This window comes from Solanum lycopersicum, chromosome 7 (genome assembly GCF_036512215.1).
Source record: "Solanum lycopersicum chromosome 7, SLM_r2.1".
Classification (NCBI taxonomy): Eukaryota; Viridiplantae; Streptophyta; class Magnoliopsida; order Solanales; family Solanaceae; genus Solanum; species Solanum lycopersicum.
In genome coordinates, this window is record NC_090806.1 from 69,386,330 (window position 1) to 69,400,735 (window position 14,406).

At 36.2% G+C, this 14,406-nt stretch overlaps 2 protein-coding genes across 3 annotated transcripts; both read right to left on the reverse strand.

Moving 5' to 3' along the window:
• Positions 1 to 1,412: 1,412 nt before the first annotated feature.
• LOC101263625 (uncharacterized) lies at positions 1,413 to 7,764 on the reverse strand. 2 transcript variants are annotated; one of them, XM_010325999.4, is made up of 7 exons: positions 7,576 to 7,764; positions 7,079 to 7,477; positions 6,066 to 6,435; positions 4,151 to 5,562; positions 3,176 to 3,289; positions 2,251 to 2,405; positions 1,413 to 1,828 (listed from the first exon to the last, which is right to left on the reverse strand). In XM_010325999.4, exons 2-7 carry the CDS (start codon positions 7,466 to 7,468, stop codon positions 1,780 to 1,782), a joined length of 2,490 nt encoding a protein of 829 aa, XP_010324301.1. In that variant the 5' UTR covers positions 7,469 to 7,477; positions 7,576 to 7,764; the 3' UTR covers positions 1,413 to 1,779. The 2 variants fall into 2 exon arrangements, with proteins under 2 accessions (XP_010324301.1, XP_004244084.2); XM_004244036.5 differs by having other exon boundaries at positions 7,079 to 7,474; positions 7,576 to 7,740.
• A 781-nt stretch (positions 7,765 to 8,545) lies between these two features.
• Positions 8,546 to 14,067, reverse strand: LOC101263335 (putative BPI/LBP family protein At1g04970). The gene is made up of 6 exons (XM_004244035.5): positions 13,211 to 14,067; positions 11,822 to 11,961; positions 10,928 to 11,294; positions 10,411 to 10,659; positions 9,599 to 9,724; positions 8,546 to 9,079 (listed from the first exon to the last, which is right to left on the reverse strand). Exons 1-6 carry the CDS (start codon positions 13,616 to 13,618, stop codon positions 8,897 to 8,899), a joined length of 1,473 nt encoding a protein of 490 aa, XP_004244083.1. The 5' UTR covers positions 13,619 to 14,067; the 3' UTR covers positions 8,546 to 8,896.
• Between the last annotated feature and the right edge of the window lie 339 nt (positions 14,068 to 14,406).

Here is a 14,406-nt window from a genome sequence, read left to right on the forward strand (position 1 = left end):
GATACCCTTTTATAAGAAAATTACGCGCGATATATTCGAGAAAAGACCACACCTAAGGGTAAAGTCACGCTTTTTTGATACCCTTTTATTAGAAAATTACGCGCGATATATTTGAGAAAAGACCACACCCAGGGGTGGAGTCACGCTTTTTTGATACCCTTTTGTCAGAAAATTACGTTTTATATAGAGGTAAAATTTTGGATATATATATAAGTATTGACACCTTTTGGTACTAGTTAATGATTTAGTCTAGTGGTTAAGGCGGTTTCAAAAATTCCTTGAGGTCGCATGTTTTAACCATATTACCCTCGTAATTATTTTTTTTCTACAAGCCTACTGAGACCCTATATTAAAAATTCTGACTCCGCTAATAATCGCATCCCAACAACATATATATTAATTAAAGAAAATTTAATTTAATTTATTGAACTGGGGAAGGTATTCACGGTTTTGGTTTTGGATTTATCAGGCAAAAAAAAATGAGAGAAAATTCTTGTAGTCTTATTATATTTATTACTACAAATAACTTGTTTATTTCTAGAGATAGACTCTATTGGTCTATCATCTCATAGCACATGATGTTCACAAAAAACATTACTTATAATTGAAGAATTTAAAGACTTTTTGGACTTGTATAATTAAGCAGCCATTACTGGAAGAAATTGGGATCTTCAACGCAAATTTGTGAGTTCCTAAGCATCATAACAATTGTGGTGATGCATTAGTTATCGGGATCGAGAATTATGAGATTTTATGTTTAAATTTTAGTATAAAGAAGTTATCTTTTTTTACCTGTTTAAAAAGTGTATTACGATAAAAATAAATTAATAAACATGAGCTAATAAAATAACAAATCGTGAAATTAATTGAAGTGTGTATAAATTGGAGTGGACTTTATGGTTTATAAAACGATTGTGGTGATGACTTCAATGCATGGCTAAAACTTAATACACATCCCTTTTTTTAACTTATTTTTTTCATCTTCAACGTTCAATTAAAAGTTAAAAATCTAATATATATATATGAATTGAATTATAATTAACGTGAATTGAGAACAAGATTCCAATAAATGCGAAACCTTAAATTTCTCTGCTACCCAAAAAGGAGACTAAGTTTGATGTTTCTAAAGCCATAAGCATAGACCCATGTGGGTAGGGATGTAGCTCAGTAGATCGCTAGTCAGACCTGATAGGTGCTAATTTCACATCCTTCTCGAAAAACTATACATTGATACTTCCAAGTTATACAACTCCGTCCCAGAACAACAGGTCTTTGAACATGTTATTTTTACGAGTTCAATATTGACTTAACACGCATATCGAAGAGCAATAAATAAAATGGCAATATCATTATATCACCCTATGATTAAGCCTTTTCTTTGAAGGTCTTTAAGGCTTAGGAAATAGCAAAAGAAGCATCAATTTCTGGGAATTTTCATTCAAATTGCAAATTAAGTAGCTGACATAGGCTCATAGCTTCAAGAATAACACCATGTTCATTAAACAAAAAAGAATGAAGCAGCTTAGTCAAAAATCTCGAGGACCAATCGGTACGCACAATTCGAAACTCAATGGATAATGAGCCCACTACTCTACCCTTCTACTTCTATACCAGGATTTGTCACTAGCCCGAAACTCGATGGCAATGAGCCACTAGGATTTGGTCGCCTGTTCGAAACTGAATGGATAACGAGCCAGCCATTCTACCTTTCTCCACTTAAATACTAAGGTTTGCCTGAACTCGAACAGCGGCAGTCAGAAGATAGAATCTGAATCTTGATCAACATGAGATATCACGGAATAGCCCTTTCGATTCATCGTAAATCCATCTGCATACGAAATTGGCTAAATTACTTGCAAATGAAATAAAAAAGGCAGCAATGTCATCTGAAAGACTGGATCTAGGCTACACCACACATTTTAGATTTTTCATCTGCATTTAGATAATCACTTCTACAGAAAAAATAATAAAAGAAAGTTACAAATTTGAACTACAAAATCATGTTCCAACGTTTTAAGGGGATCTCTTCTGCTTCGCCGCTAATCAGGGATTAAAAATGCATTCGTATTAAACTACCACCAAATGAACTCTTGAAACATAATTAAATTCGTGCATGCCCCATTGAGACTAAACAACATTATCCATGTCAGATCAAAGTAAAAGAAAAAAGGAGAATCATATATATCATGCACTATCCAATGAACTGTTCTATATCAACAAGAGATTTGCAAAGCAGATTAATTAACATACTTGCATAGGTAGAGAGGCTGTAATCCACCATTAGGCCCTGTTTCTAGGCGAGATATCCTCTCTCTTTCTTCATTAAACTTGCTCAGAGGAAGTACTTCACATGGACCTTGTATTTGGCCAGCCATTACCGTGGTACTACAATTAGACAAATAAACCTGTAGAAGAAGAAGAAGCGAGTCTTATAGCATGCAACTTTATCGCCTACATGCTAAAGTGGAAAAATAGCATGTAGATAGCATGTGGGTGGGTAAGCAAAGATGCAATTCATTCTCGAAAAGATCAGGTTCCATCAACAAATTAACTAGAATCTCATGGAAGATCCTCTGCTACAATCAAATAGCTGCTTCAAATAGTGTTACATGAAACTTAGGAATGGTAGTTTTTTTCCTTTCTTATAAGATGAATTAGAAACACAAAAGTTATCTTCTAGGTGGTATTATAACTTTCTAACAAACACAAATTGTAACATTACCCACAAGGAAGAATGAAATATCGTCTCAATTTCAATTTGTATGACCCTCACGTTTCGAAATGTTTTAAACCTCAATGATGCTTACTTGATACTTCATGATTGTTGGGCTTTCCATCAATTTGATTGAATTTCATGGTTGAAATTTCTACTATTTTATCAAGGTAAATGCAAAATTCACTCATAGGAGAGTGACCCTTTTCTTTTTACAGGCCAGAATATAGATACAAAAAGAGAACCCATTACAAATACACTCACTTCACAATTTGACCGAGAGGACACACCCTATATGACCCAAAAGCAAATAAAGTCCAAACATATTAGCCTAAGCGCCTAGCTCATCTACCCTTTCTTCTTTTGAGCCATAAAAATGAAGTTGCACTTGTTCTTTCTCTTTTAGTTTAAACATAAAATCAGTCATAGCTACATGGGTACCCTACAGTATATGTTATTTACCTCATTGCTTTCCAAGCTACATGGGTGGCCTACAGCATGTGGCAAGTCCCTTGGAAAGTAACACCGATTAACAGTAACCCATTTCTTCCCTGCTTTAATATCCTCCCACATAGCCTGAAAAGAACGGGAAAAAGGTTTCTCCATGTGAATATCAAGGACACATAGCAACAGAACATATATATATATATGTATGTGTGTGTGTGTGTGCGCGCACGCGCACGCTAGCAAGACTATCAAAGGCACGACTTTAGAAGCAAAAACTATCAGACATCTACTTTATTGCAAAGAGTAAACATTCTCCACCATAGCTCCTCTGAGAGAATTGTCCTAACAAGAATAGTATCAGAAGAATCATTGCTGGTCCGAAATTGAACTTTAGGAAAAGAAGATCACAAATTGAGACAACCAATGACATGCATATATAAAAAAACACTGTCTCTTCAGGATATGCATGTATAAATTTGCATCTGCTCAAGTGCCAGTGATAACTTGGAGCCAAGAACTGGAAAATTTGCACTCAAAAAATAAACATGCACAATGACTAACAGGCTTTTTAAGCCAAAACTTCTGAAATCAGCTTACTTTTAAAAAGCTTTTCAAAAAAGTACTTCCAAGGGGGAAGCACAAGGCCCTTATTTTCTCCCAAAAGCTTGGCTGAACACCTCTTTTTTTGTAATAAGCACTTTTGGCCTCGCAAAAGCTTGGCCAAATAGGCTTATAAGCTCCACAAGAAGCTTCAAATGACACAGGTAAAACATCATTGGTGAACCTAGTCCATATACAATTCGGAGCAGTAATAACTCCAATGAAAGTAGAGATAGGAACAATATTAAAGGGCAGGGTGCACTAAGCTCCCCCTATTGTGAAGGCCAGACCAAATTAGGTCTATTCACTAGAGTAGTGACTAGAAAAGACTATGAATCAGATGATTTCTTTATGGCTATTGGTTAAAATCTAATGAAATCAAATTCTTACCAGAAGCTTTGAAGGAATCAATCTCTCGTCCTCAAAACGGATAACAGCATATTCCTGAACATTGTATACGAACCCATTGTGGCGACAAGATTGGTAATAGTGCTTCTCATCTGCAACTTGAAGCACATCACCAATCCAATCAACACTATGAAAGAGATCTGATGTAGACATAACACATTCAGCATCCGCGTTTCTGGCAATAGAAGTTTCGACAAGTTTTATCCGTCCGACACCTTGATTTTCTCTTTTACATGCATCGCTTAAACTATTAGCTAAACCTGCTCTAGCACTAGATTCCTTAGCATCACCGACCATGGACAGACTTCCAGGAAACTGTTGGGAAGGTATCTCTACACTATTCGCTAGCTGTGCATGGCCATTGGCCTGCAGGTGATTCCACGCTTGCGAGTGATCAAATGAGATGGTAACTGTTTCAGGTATTGCAGGAGGCTGAGATTTCACTTCAACCACCTTCTGTTCAAAAGATATCATTGAGCTAGCAGGAGAGAAACCATTATCATTGGAAGACACTGCCAAATTATTTGAACAGATTTCCAAAGTCAAATTGCTGGAACAGGCTGCAGAAGCAACTTTACTCTCCACATTTCCTTTACCGGACACATTATCAGTTCCTCCCATTCTTTGGTCATTTTGCATCTTTGGCGCAGATGGTAGTTGGTTAATACTATTTTCCATGCCATTGGTAGTGGAATTCTGCAATGCGACATTCCCATTCCTCATTATCTTCGACTGACGAAACTTCTCATCCGGACCAAAAGCTTTTTTATCTGGAGATGATTGAACTATTGCTGCGATTGTAGGCATTTTAGAGGAATTGATGTTTCGCATCACACGACCATATTTAGGGGGCAGCGGCTTGCCATTGGTTATTGACAAGCACTTACCACAATGCCATTCCCCTCTAGGTACATTTTTTTGACTTGTTGTTTGGAGACATTTTAAGTGGTAGCCTTTTTCACAAGCATCACACACAAGTACGTTGTCAACCTCATTTATTGTTGAATTGCACATTTGACAAGCCAAAGCCTTATTCATGTAATCACGGGATGGCAGAGTCCATGCAGGCCGCTCAGGAAGCAGAGGCTGTAAGAATTTGTGAACAAGCTTGCCAATTTCAGAATGTGTACTGCTCAGAGGAGAAGCCTGAATAAAGCTCGTGCCTTGTAAATGAGGGTATGTGCTTGGTGAATTTCCAGATGTGCTCTCAGTAATAAATGACCTAGATGTTGTCACTTGTGGTGCCATTGTTGACCTGACATCAGCACCTCCCTCAATTTTAATAGTTGCATGTGGTGTCGCCTTGTGATCCGCCCCAAGTCGAGCTGCTGAAACTGATGCAGGTAGCACCGACCAAGTTGGAGTTCTGACAGTTGAGTGATTGCCAGTAGTTGCTACAAATCAATAAGCTTCAGATGGTTCAGCACGAAAAAATGAATAAAGAGTAAAATTTAAAGGGAACATTCGTGAAAACAATTCAAGCAAAGACAACTTCCTTGATCGATGACCAGCAAACTAGGTCTGGCTATGTGTTGTTGAAAAGATAAAGAGAACAGCTAGATGAATTAGAGTCGAATGAAAGATCACTTAAGCTACTTGTAAAATGGCACTCAATGGTCAACTCTGATCCTAGATGATGACCATGCTGATAAGTAAGCATGTTCGACCTAATAATCACCTAGGATCTTTCTGACTTGTTTGAAGCTAGAAGATGTACTAGGCTAAGTGAAGAAATTGTACAACCTAGAAAGCTATGCTCCATACCTAACCTGAATGTCATTTAGACAAGTCCCCCTATTTATTCTGGCAAGTTGGTAAAGTTCCTCATGGTGGGAATCACTTACAAACAAAGATCCTGACGCACCTTGGACAGTTTAGAGGAACACAAATTGGTTACCTTGAACTTGCAATGCATGGGAAGATCCACTTTGCCGTCCATCCATTTGGAAATGATGTCTTCCAACTCTGGGAGATGCAACTGAAGAAGAATCCCTTACAAGATTACCAGAGACCACCCCACCGTTGATTAAAGGCCTGACCTCACTGGTGGGCAGCTGATAAGGCAAAGATGCAGAACTTAATGGAGTCCCATGTTCCATAGGTGAAGCAGGTTGTAAGCTGCCTGATGAATTTACTGCATGACTTGGTTGAGGAAACATTTTAATCTGTGATGCACTATGGCTTTCAGTTGCTGTACCCATTGCTATTTGAGACCGTTGAGATGGGTAGCTGGCAGAGGGTAGAGAAAATTCCTGCGCCTTTTCCATCTAAAAGCAAAAAAGAGAAGAGATAAAAATGCAAACTGAGTTCGATAAGATGCAACTCAACAGTCTGACTTGACTACAATTGGTTATATTGTGAAGCAGTGGACTTGCTTTTAATCAAATCCATGAACTCCTAGCCAGCTAAGCTTTACAGACAAAGAGCAACAAATTAACCAAAAAGTTCAAATTTTGTAATCTGCATGCACTTGATCTATCAATTATCCTTCAACTGTGTTGAAAAACTCCCAAGCTTCCAATTTTATTTTATTTTTACAAGCAAAAACGAGGAATAGTTACCCTGAATGGTAATTCTACACTAATACTTGCAAAGAAGACTACAAACACCAAACCAAGGTCCTAATCCAAAACAATTGAGTAGCTTAATTATCTCGACACCCCTCTAAAAGGAGTTCATATTTACCAACTACAGAATTAATCCAAAACAAGATAGACTAAATAATCTAATAATTCAGCAAAAAAGCTCATATTAACAAAATATAGAATGAATCCAAAACAAGACAGACTAAATAATCTACCAATTCAACAGAATAAGCAATCATCTTAGACATATACTCTCTCCCATTACACAACCACCCTCACCCTCACACAAACAGTGTATCCCAAACTAAAAATAAAGCTTCCATACCTTTCTTTTCACAACCAGCAGCTTCTCAGTAATCGACATTTTAGGAGGCTGCCAATACCCTACACTCACATCCGTCAGCTTATTAATCCCAAGATCCTCAATAACACTTCCAAAACCATCACTCGGAAACACATCCTTCGGCGCAAACTTCAAACAAACCTCAGCTAATCTCTCCCTAGCCTCCTCCACCATCTCCTTCTCTGCAACAGTTGGACCTCTACCTCCTCTCATCTTCCCTAGAGCAGATAATACAAGCACCATCTCAGCAACTTCCCTCACATTCCCATCCACCACCTCCCTTGCCTTCTTCGTCAATCTCCTATCATCCACCGCTACCAGCCTCCTCTTCCCCAATACTTCCAATACCCGATCTGGTTCGATCTCAGCCATTCAAATCTACTGTGAGAAAGAGAGAAGTAAGACGCCATTGGAGAACAACGAGGAGAAATTAACCCTAGAGAGAGAGAAATTTGAAAAAATTGAGTGAAAAATTATACCTTATTGGCGGGTAATTGAGTCCCTGTTAGCGGAATTATTCGATGAATTAACTATCAAAAAATCGGAGCAAATTTTTTTTTTCTCTTTTTTTTTAGAGAGAGAAACATATAGTTTTAGAGAGAGAAGGCAAAGGAGAAGCCGGTTTTTTTTTTTTTAATAGTACTATTTACTAATGAGACGCACCGGTTTATTTATACGCCCTAATCTTCGGTCTATTCTTTTACTTCTTCTTACAACAATGCCCCCCGCCTCCCTTTTTTTTTATTATCGAAATAAAATTAGACAAATAATCATCAAAAGATGTAGGTAAGTGGATAGAATTGTGCTTTTCTTAATTGGAGATCTCGAGTCGAATCTTAGATATTAAAAAATTATTGATAATTTTCTTCATAATTGGGCCTTACGCAACGCGAATCCAAATTAGTCTAGATTTAATGCAGAAATCAAATACCGAATGAACCAACCAAAAAAAAAGAAACTAGACAAATAGATTAAAATGAAAGTAGAATTCAATTATCCTCGGGAAATCTCATTTTTACTGAAATTTCAAAGTCAGACATACCGATAGGCTTGTTCTTCCCTTAATCGGAGGTCTCGATTCGAACCCTAAAAATTAAAAAATCCTTGACATAGAGGATTTTCTCCATAATAAGGCCTTACAGCGCGCGAATCCTGATTAGAGCAACAAATTTAAATAGAAGGAGAATTCAATTATCCTCCTATTTTACTTGTATATATATTGTGGGAAATCTCATTTTTATCCTTGATTTTTATTGAAATTTCAAAGTGAGACATATCGACTTTTAAATTATAATTTAAAAAATTTGAATTTTTTTTCTCAAATTAGGTTGATAAGTGGAGTGTATTCATTTATTAAAGGCGAACAAAAATATGAGATGATTTTGGCTTACATTCAAATGACCATATTTATGCATAAGAAGTCTATATCATGGTGAAAATAAGTTGAGATTGTGATATAAAGAGAATTTATATAAATAGATAAGAGAGAAGGATTTACAATAGCTATATGAGCAACATACATATAGCAATTACAACAAGAATAAAAAAGAAGAAAGAGACACATTCTACACCTAGTATACATTTTTGTCTGTCGGATTCTCCAAAAGCTACATTTCAGTAAAAGCGTCTGGTGCAGTGGGAATGAGGAACTCACAACTTACGTTGATCAGACCCTTCAAACATACTGTCAGGTGTGTCTTGGATCCTCCAAAAGCTATCCAATTTTGGAGGATTTGACACGAGAGTAGCAGCATTTTAGAGGGTCCAAGCAACATAGCTCACAACCATGTGATGTAGGAACTAACTTATAAATAATTGATTGACAGACGCAACGTCACTGGAAATCTTAATCCATGAGTCACTGCACAAGATATTAGCATTTTGAAGCATGTAGCCGTGAAATGTGGGCAGCTGATATCCTCTACTAAGTTTTAAATTTATGTATGGCAGGATCACAGTCCTCAGTGCAGTTGAAATCAGTGCCTGCAAGAGTTTTCAGGGTTCGGGTCAGTTTTGTGATCAGCTAGAGAAAGGAACTGTGTTTTGTTGTCACACAATAATAATGCTAAAACAATATCTAAATGATATTTATCATGCTAATGTTGATACAGCTAGAAAGCCTATGCAGCTAATCGTTCGTTCCATTTACGTAGACACAGCTATAAAGCCTAGCAGTTTTTTGAGATGAATAAATAAAACCATAACAAAGAGGTCCAATTGATGCAATGTTTAAGCAGCATATGAAGAGACAAGGGGTTACAGCAATAAGCAAGCAAGATAGTGGTAATTAACATCAATGATACAGTGCCAATGAGTGTAGATGACCATTTGTTAAATGCTTTTCTATGTCAGCACTATTTGATTAAAACGCTTTTAAATGAACATCATGACTCAAAAAGGTACCAGCAACAAACTGGAATAAGAGTTAAAGTGCAGCAAGGTTGATTCTTAGTTGAAAACATAACGAACTGGAAAATAGAACACTGTGAACTAAAGACATACCCGGACTAGATTCACATGCAAATTGCCAATTTTACTCCATTTCAAAGATAAAGAGAGTTCATCTAATCCAATACTTCCTCCAAGATTATTGTTGGAAATCCATGGAGAAGCTGAGCCACTGACTGCCTGCAATCGGGAGGGCGAAAATTCATGTGCAAGGCTTTGACAGAACCAGGATTTAAAAGATGACAATTGAGGTTAAATGCCTTCATAAAACATGTTAAATAATGTTCACAGCAAATGTTTTCAGCATCTTCAAGAATGGATGAAAGACTAATCCAATTCTTTACACGTAGCAATACAAACTATTTACTTTTTGCCTCTTACAGCAGTCCCTTGACAAATTCTCTTCTGTTGAATATGCAAAGTTCCACTTATAATTAAGGCACCAAACGGGACGAAAACTTGGTGTCAGATATGTATTGCGCATTCTCAATACAAGCCAATACAAAATATCAAACGCTGGAAAATTTTCATGCCAAGGGTTATAAAGAATAAAGATAGATCCTAATGAATTTAATTGATAAAGAGTTTAAAAAAAACAATAAATGGGGATATATAATTTTGATATAAACATGTCCCTGTGATAAATATAAAGCTGAGAAGTATGCATTTCTTAATTAACCAGCTTAAATCATAAGAAGCTCAGTTTACTTTTAATTTCAACCTTTCAGTCTCTTCTTCCACGCTTAAATGAGGTTTCATCAGAGTGATATCAATTTCCAGAGAGAGTGATAATGAATGGCAAAAAGCTAAGGACTGCAAGAAAATGGGTAATAATATGCTAGAGCTGATCCTTTTACAAAGCTTACCATTGAAAAGCATGCAACTGGTGTCACTTCACCTGAATTCAAAACATTAATAATGACATCTGCATGAACCGTCAGATCAATCTGATGTTCTTTAATTATCAGATGGGGTGGAGAATAAATGGAAACATTCAGATTCATATCAGCATTTGGATATCGCCTGTAAAGTTGTGGGATAATGAACCTCCATCCAGCTGTGTTTAACAAGGACTGTTCGGGTACTTTGTCAACAATCCAGTGCATTTTATTGGCCTGAATAGATAGCACCTATTAGATACAAAGTCATGCCATATAATACTCCAAAATGAAACTTGCACGAGTCAAAGGCACTTAACATTGAGTACAACTGTTAACTAATTTTCATAGAAAATATTAGAACTAGGCATGTTGAATGATCAAATTGAGACATGGAACAATGCATGTACAAATGTAAAGGTCAATGGATAGCTGGTAGAATATATAATCAATTTTGTTCTAGTTATGCATTGGATTACTTGGAAAGAATAGCTGAAGTACTTACATCATAGTAAACAGCTGATGCAGACGCTAAAACTTTTTCATGCAAGGAAATAGTAACCATGCTTTCCGGATCCTTCAAAGGAATTGACGCTAATAAGTGTTCTAGAGACGCAAATAAGTGATAGTAAGGAGGTACTGTGTATGCTTCCTTGGCACTAATTAACCCATTAATTGAAAGAACAAGAGACGAGTCTCTAAATTGTGGGTTACCAACAAAGGTAACATTTAAAGCAGCAATGTTTCTTATTGGAATTTCCTTTGGTAGGGACTGCAATGAAGAATCAAGCTTCACAATTCCTTCTCTCAATTTCTTTGAAATGGCGTTTTCTACGGCAGAAGATAATCTACCTTCAAAAGCGTCAATTAACCTGAAAGTAAAAGAGGGAAATCATGATGATGCTAGTAAAAGCCATTGAGGAAGCAAACTTAATGCAGGGGATAAATTTACATGTAAAATATCAGAACAGTAAAGGATGGTGAAGATATGATATGTGAAGAAACTTACCTCTCGGAAGCATACTCAGATTCCACACTATGTATAACTCAGAAAACAGTATTATTTATGGAAGTTCAGAGATAGATATGAAGAGTCTCAAACAACCAATGTTCCAACGCAACCTAATACCTTAAAAAGTACAAATTTTGAGGTAATTTACTTTGTTTTTAATCAAGGGAGCTGGGAGTATCTAAGTAAGTTTTTGTCACATGCTTGAAAAAAAATATATAACTGATGCAAATTTCAGTTGGTGAGATTCAATAATATCTTTTTTATGCATTGCCCATGGCACATCAGACATCAAAATATCTACCATTTGTTTGGGTGCGTGTGTATGTGCGCACGTGTGTGAGACTTAAGAGATAGTTTTTCAAATAGAAAGTATATTCGAAAAGGTACCCTTGATATAGCCAGGATGCTCCACCATCCAACTTTATAAATATATCTTTCACTGAACATCCACAGTCCAGGGGAGATAGCATAAGAGATCCTTGGACATTCGTCAGATTGAAAGAAATTCCAACATCCATACCTTCAACCTTTAGGAAAAGAAACATTTATATATTATCTATTAGCATTCACAAGCATTGAATAATGAAGAAAGTAGACTACTATAAATGACAAACAAAAAATGTGAACAAATATACAGACTATCAGATTTAACTACGATTATATAAGGAGAAAAGATGCAAAGGAAATCTAGACATGTTGTCCTTGAAATTACAGCAAGCGGGAAGTTAGTTCCCTCGCTTACGCTTATAGGATATTTTAAGAAGTGAAAATCCTTAAAGCTTCACAAGATACTCATATATGCTAATATCTAACAAGTCCAAATTATTGATTAGTCGTGTTGCTACCCTTACATTAAGGTTGGTGTTTCCAAGGAGCCTTTTTAGTTGAATAAAGACTTGTATGTTTAGTAGAAATCATAGATAACCTTCAGAGTTAAAGGATCCTTTGTCTTAAAAATACAAATTATTGAGTTCTCTAAAAGTATAGATCCCGATGAAGTGAAATGGATATTGAGGATTCAGTCAGTTAACTGTTCTACAGTCACAAAAGCTTGCACAGCAGGCACCATCTGTGGCTGTGCTCCTCATTTGCCTAATACAAATAAGATAGAATTGCTTTTATATGGTTCAAGTTTTGGCTTCTATAGAAGTCTCTTTCTTGCAGCTCCAAAGTGATCTGATACTTATTCGTGCCACATGCAAACACATAAATACTTTTAAGTTCATTTTTTTTGAGCTTGCGCGCCTTGACTAGTTCCACGGGGTATCTACTACCTTAGTACCAGGTATTAGCTCTGTCCACCAAGGCTTGGGCATATGAAGAAATATCACCTAGTGGCTTTTGCACATTAAGTACTTAAGTTGAGCTCTTGTTTAGTTGACTAGCTTCTAAAGTTACTGAACTTGTCAACCATTTACAATAGCAGCTATTAAGTAAAAAAAAAAAAAAGAATCATTGTTCATATTTATCTTATTTTGATAAACGTGGTGTCTAGGCCGACCAGCGCACACCTCCACTAATATCATGCGATACATGTCACCTCCCACCAGCAATAGGTTACACGTAACTAAGTCCACCACTCTTTCCACCAAGACAACTAGAACAAATGGGAATAGATCACCTCGTGTTTTGTCACTAAGACATCATGGTGCTCGACACACTTCATTGACCACTAAGGCGCACACTTGAATGCAATCAATGACCATAAAGATATCATTTTTAATCTATCTTGAGCTAATAACAGCAAGAATTTCACATCAAATTTCGACCTTTTACCTGAATAGAAGCTTTTCCATTATCCGCAATAGGAACAGGAAGCCACCAATTCGAATATGAATATTCCCAATTCATGGTCATATTCGCATAAGCACCAGAAACACTAATAACAATACCCGTATCACCAGCTTTCACAGTCGAAGAAATCACACGAATATTATCAATACTGATATTCGAAAGAACCATATGAACTGTACCAATAATAGGAATATGCTTTGATTTCTCAATTTTAGGTAGGTCAAGTGGAACTAATGAAGTCTCCGCCATTTGTACTAGAAATTCCTTCATAAAATCAAGACCTTTATTTGATATATCCAATGATATGTACCCTTCTCCATCGGATTCAACACAGATACTTGAAAAAAGGAGTAAAGATAGAAAAACGAAGAAGGAAACTGAGCCTGCCATGGAATTAATTGAGGGGCAGACTCAGTAGATTGAGAATTTTTTGGATTTTATTGAAGAAATTGAGATGGATGAAGTTGAAGATTAGAGAGTGAGCTTTGATTTGAAGAAACGATTGGATTGTCAACCAAGAGCTAATTACATTTGGGTTTTGACTATTGAAAGCAATAAAGATGGTTGGTATTTTATAATAAACGTGTAATTTAAATTACGAGTTAAACTCAAATCAATGAAGTGATTGAATGACATTTGAATTAAATATTTTTTACCTCGTTACGAAAGAGCTGGCCTAAATACCACCCTTAGAAATTTGCTTCTTGCACATGATTTATATTGGTAGGTTGCTAATAAATGTACTATATTCTTTAGTGGATAAGTCACGTAATAACTTGTAAAGATTATACGCAGTAGGCAGATTCAGAATTAGTTGTTATCAATGTGACCAAACATTTGTACTTTCTCTTTCTTTGGCCTGTTTATAAAACTTTTACGTGTGAAATTCAACATCTAATTATCCCGGAGTTTCATATGTACAGGATCTTTTGAACTTACTAGTGGATATACGAATCACTTATAACTCCACCACCATCTATAGGCCAAGTTGCAGAAAACTTTTAACTTGCTTTAGCCCATTAAAGAACTGTTTGTTTTTGACATTATAACCATAAGTTAAGGTTGACCAGGTGTTCCATGCTTTCTGTCCACTTTAGGACAGTTTTATCAACAAAATCATTTCATGTATCAATGAGTACGTGTACGATTTCTATTCAATCTGTTACGTATGTTTCATT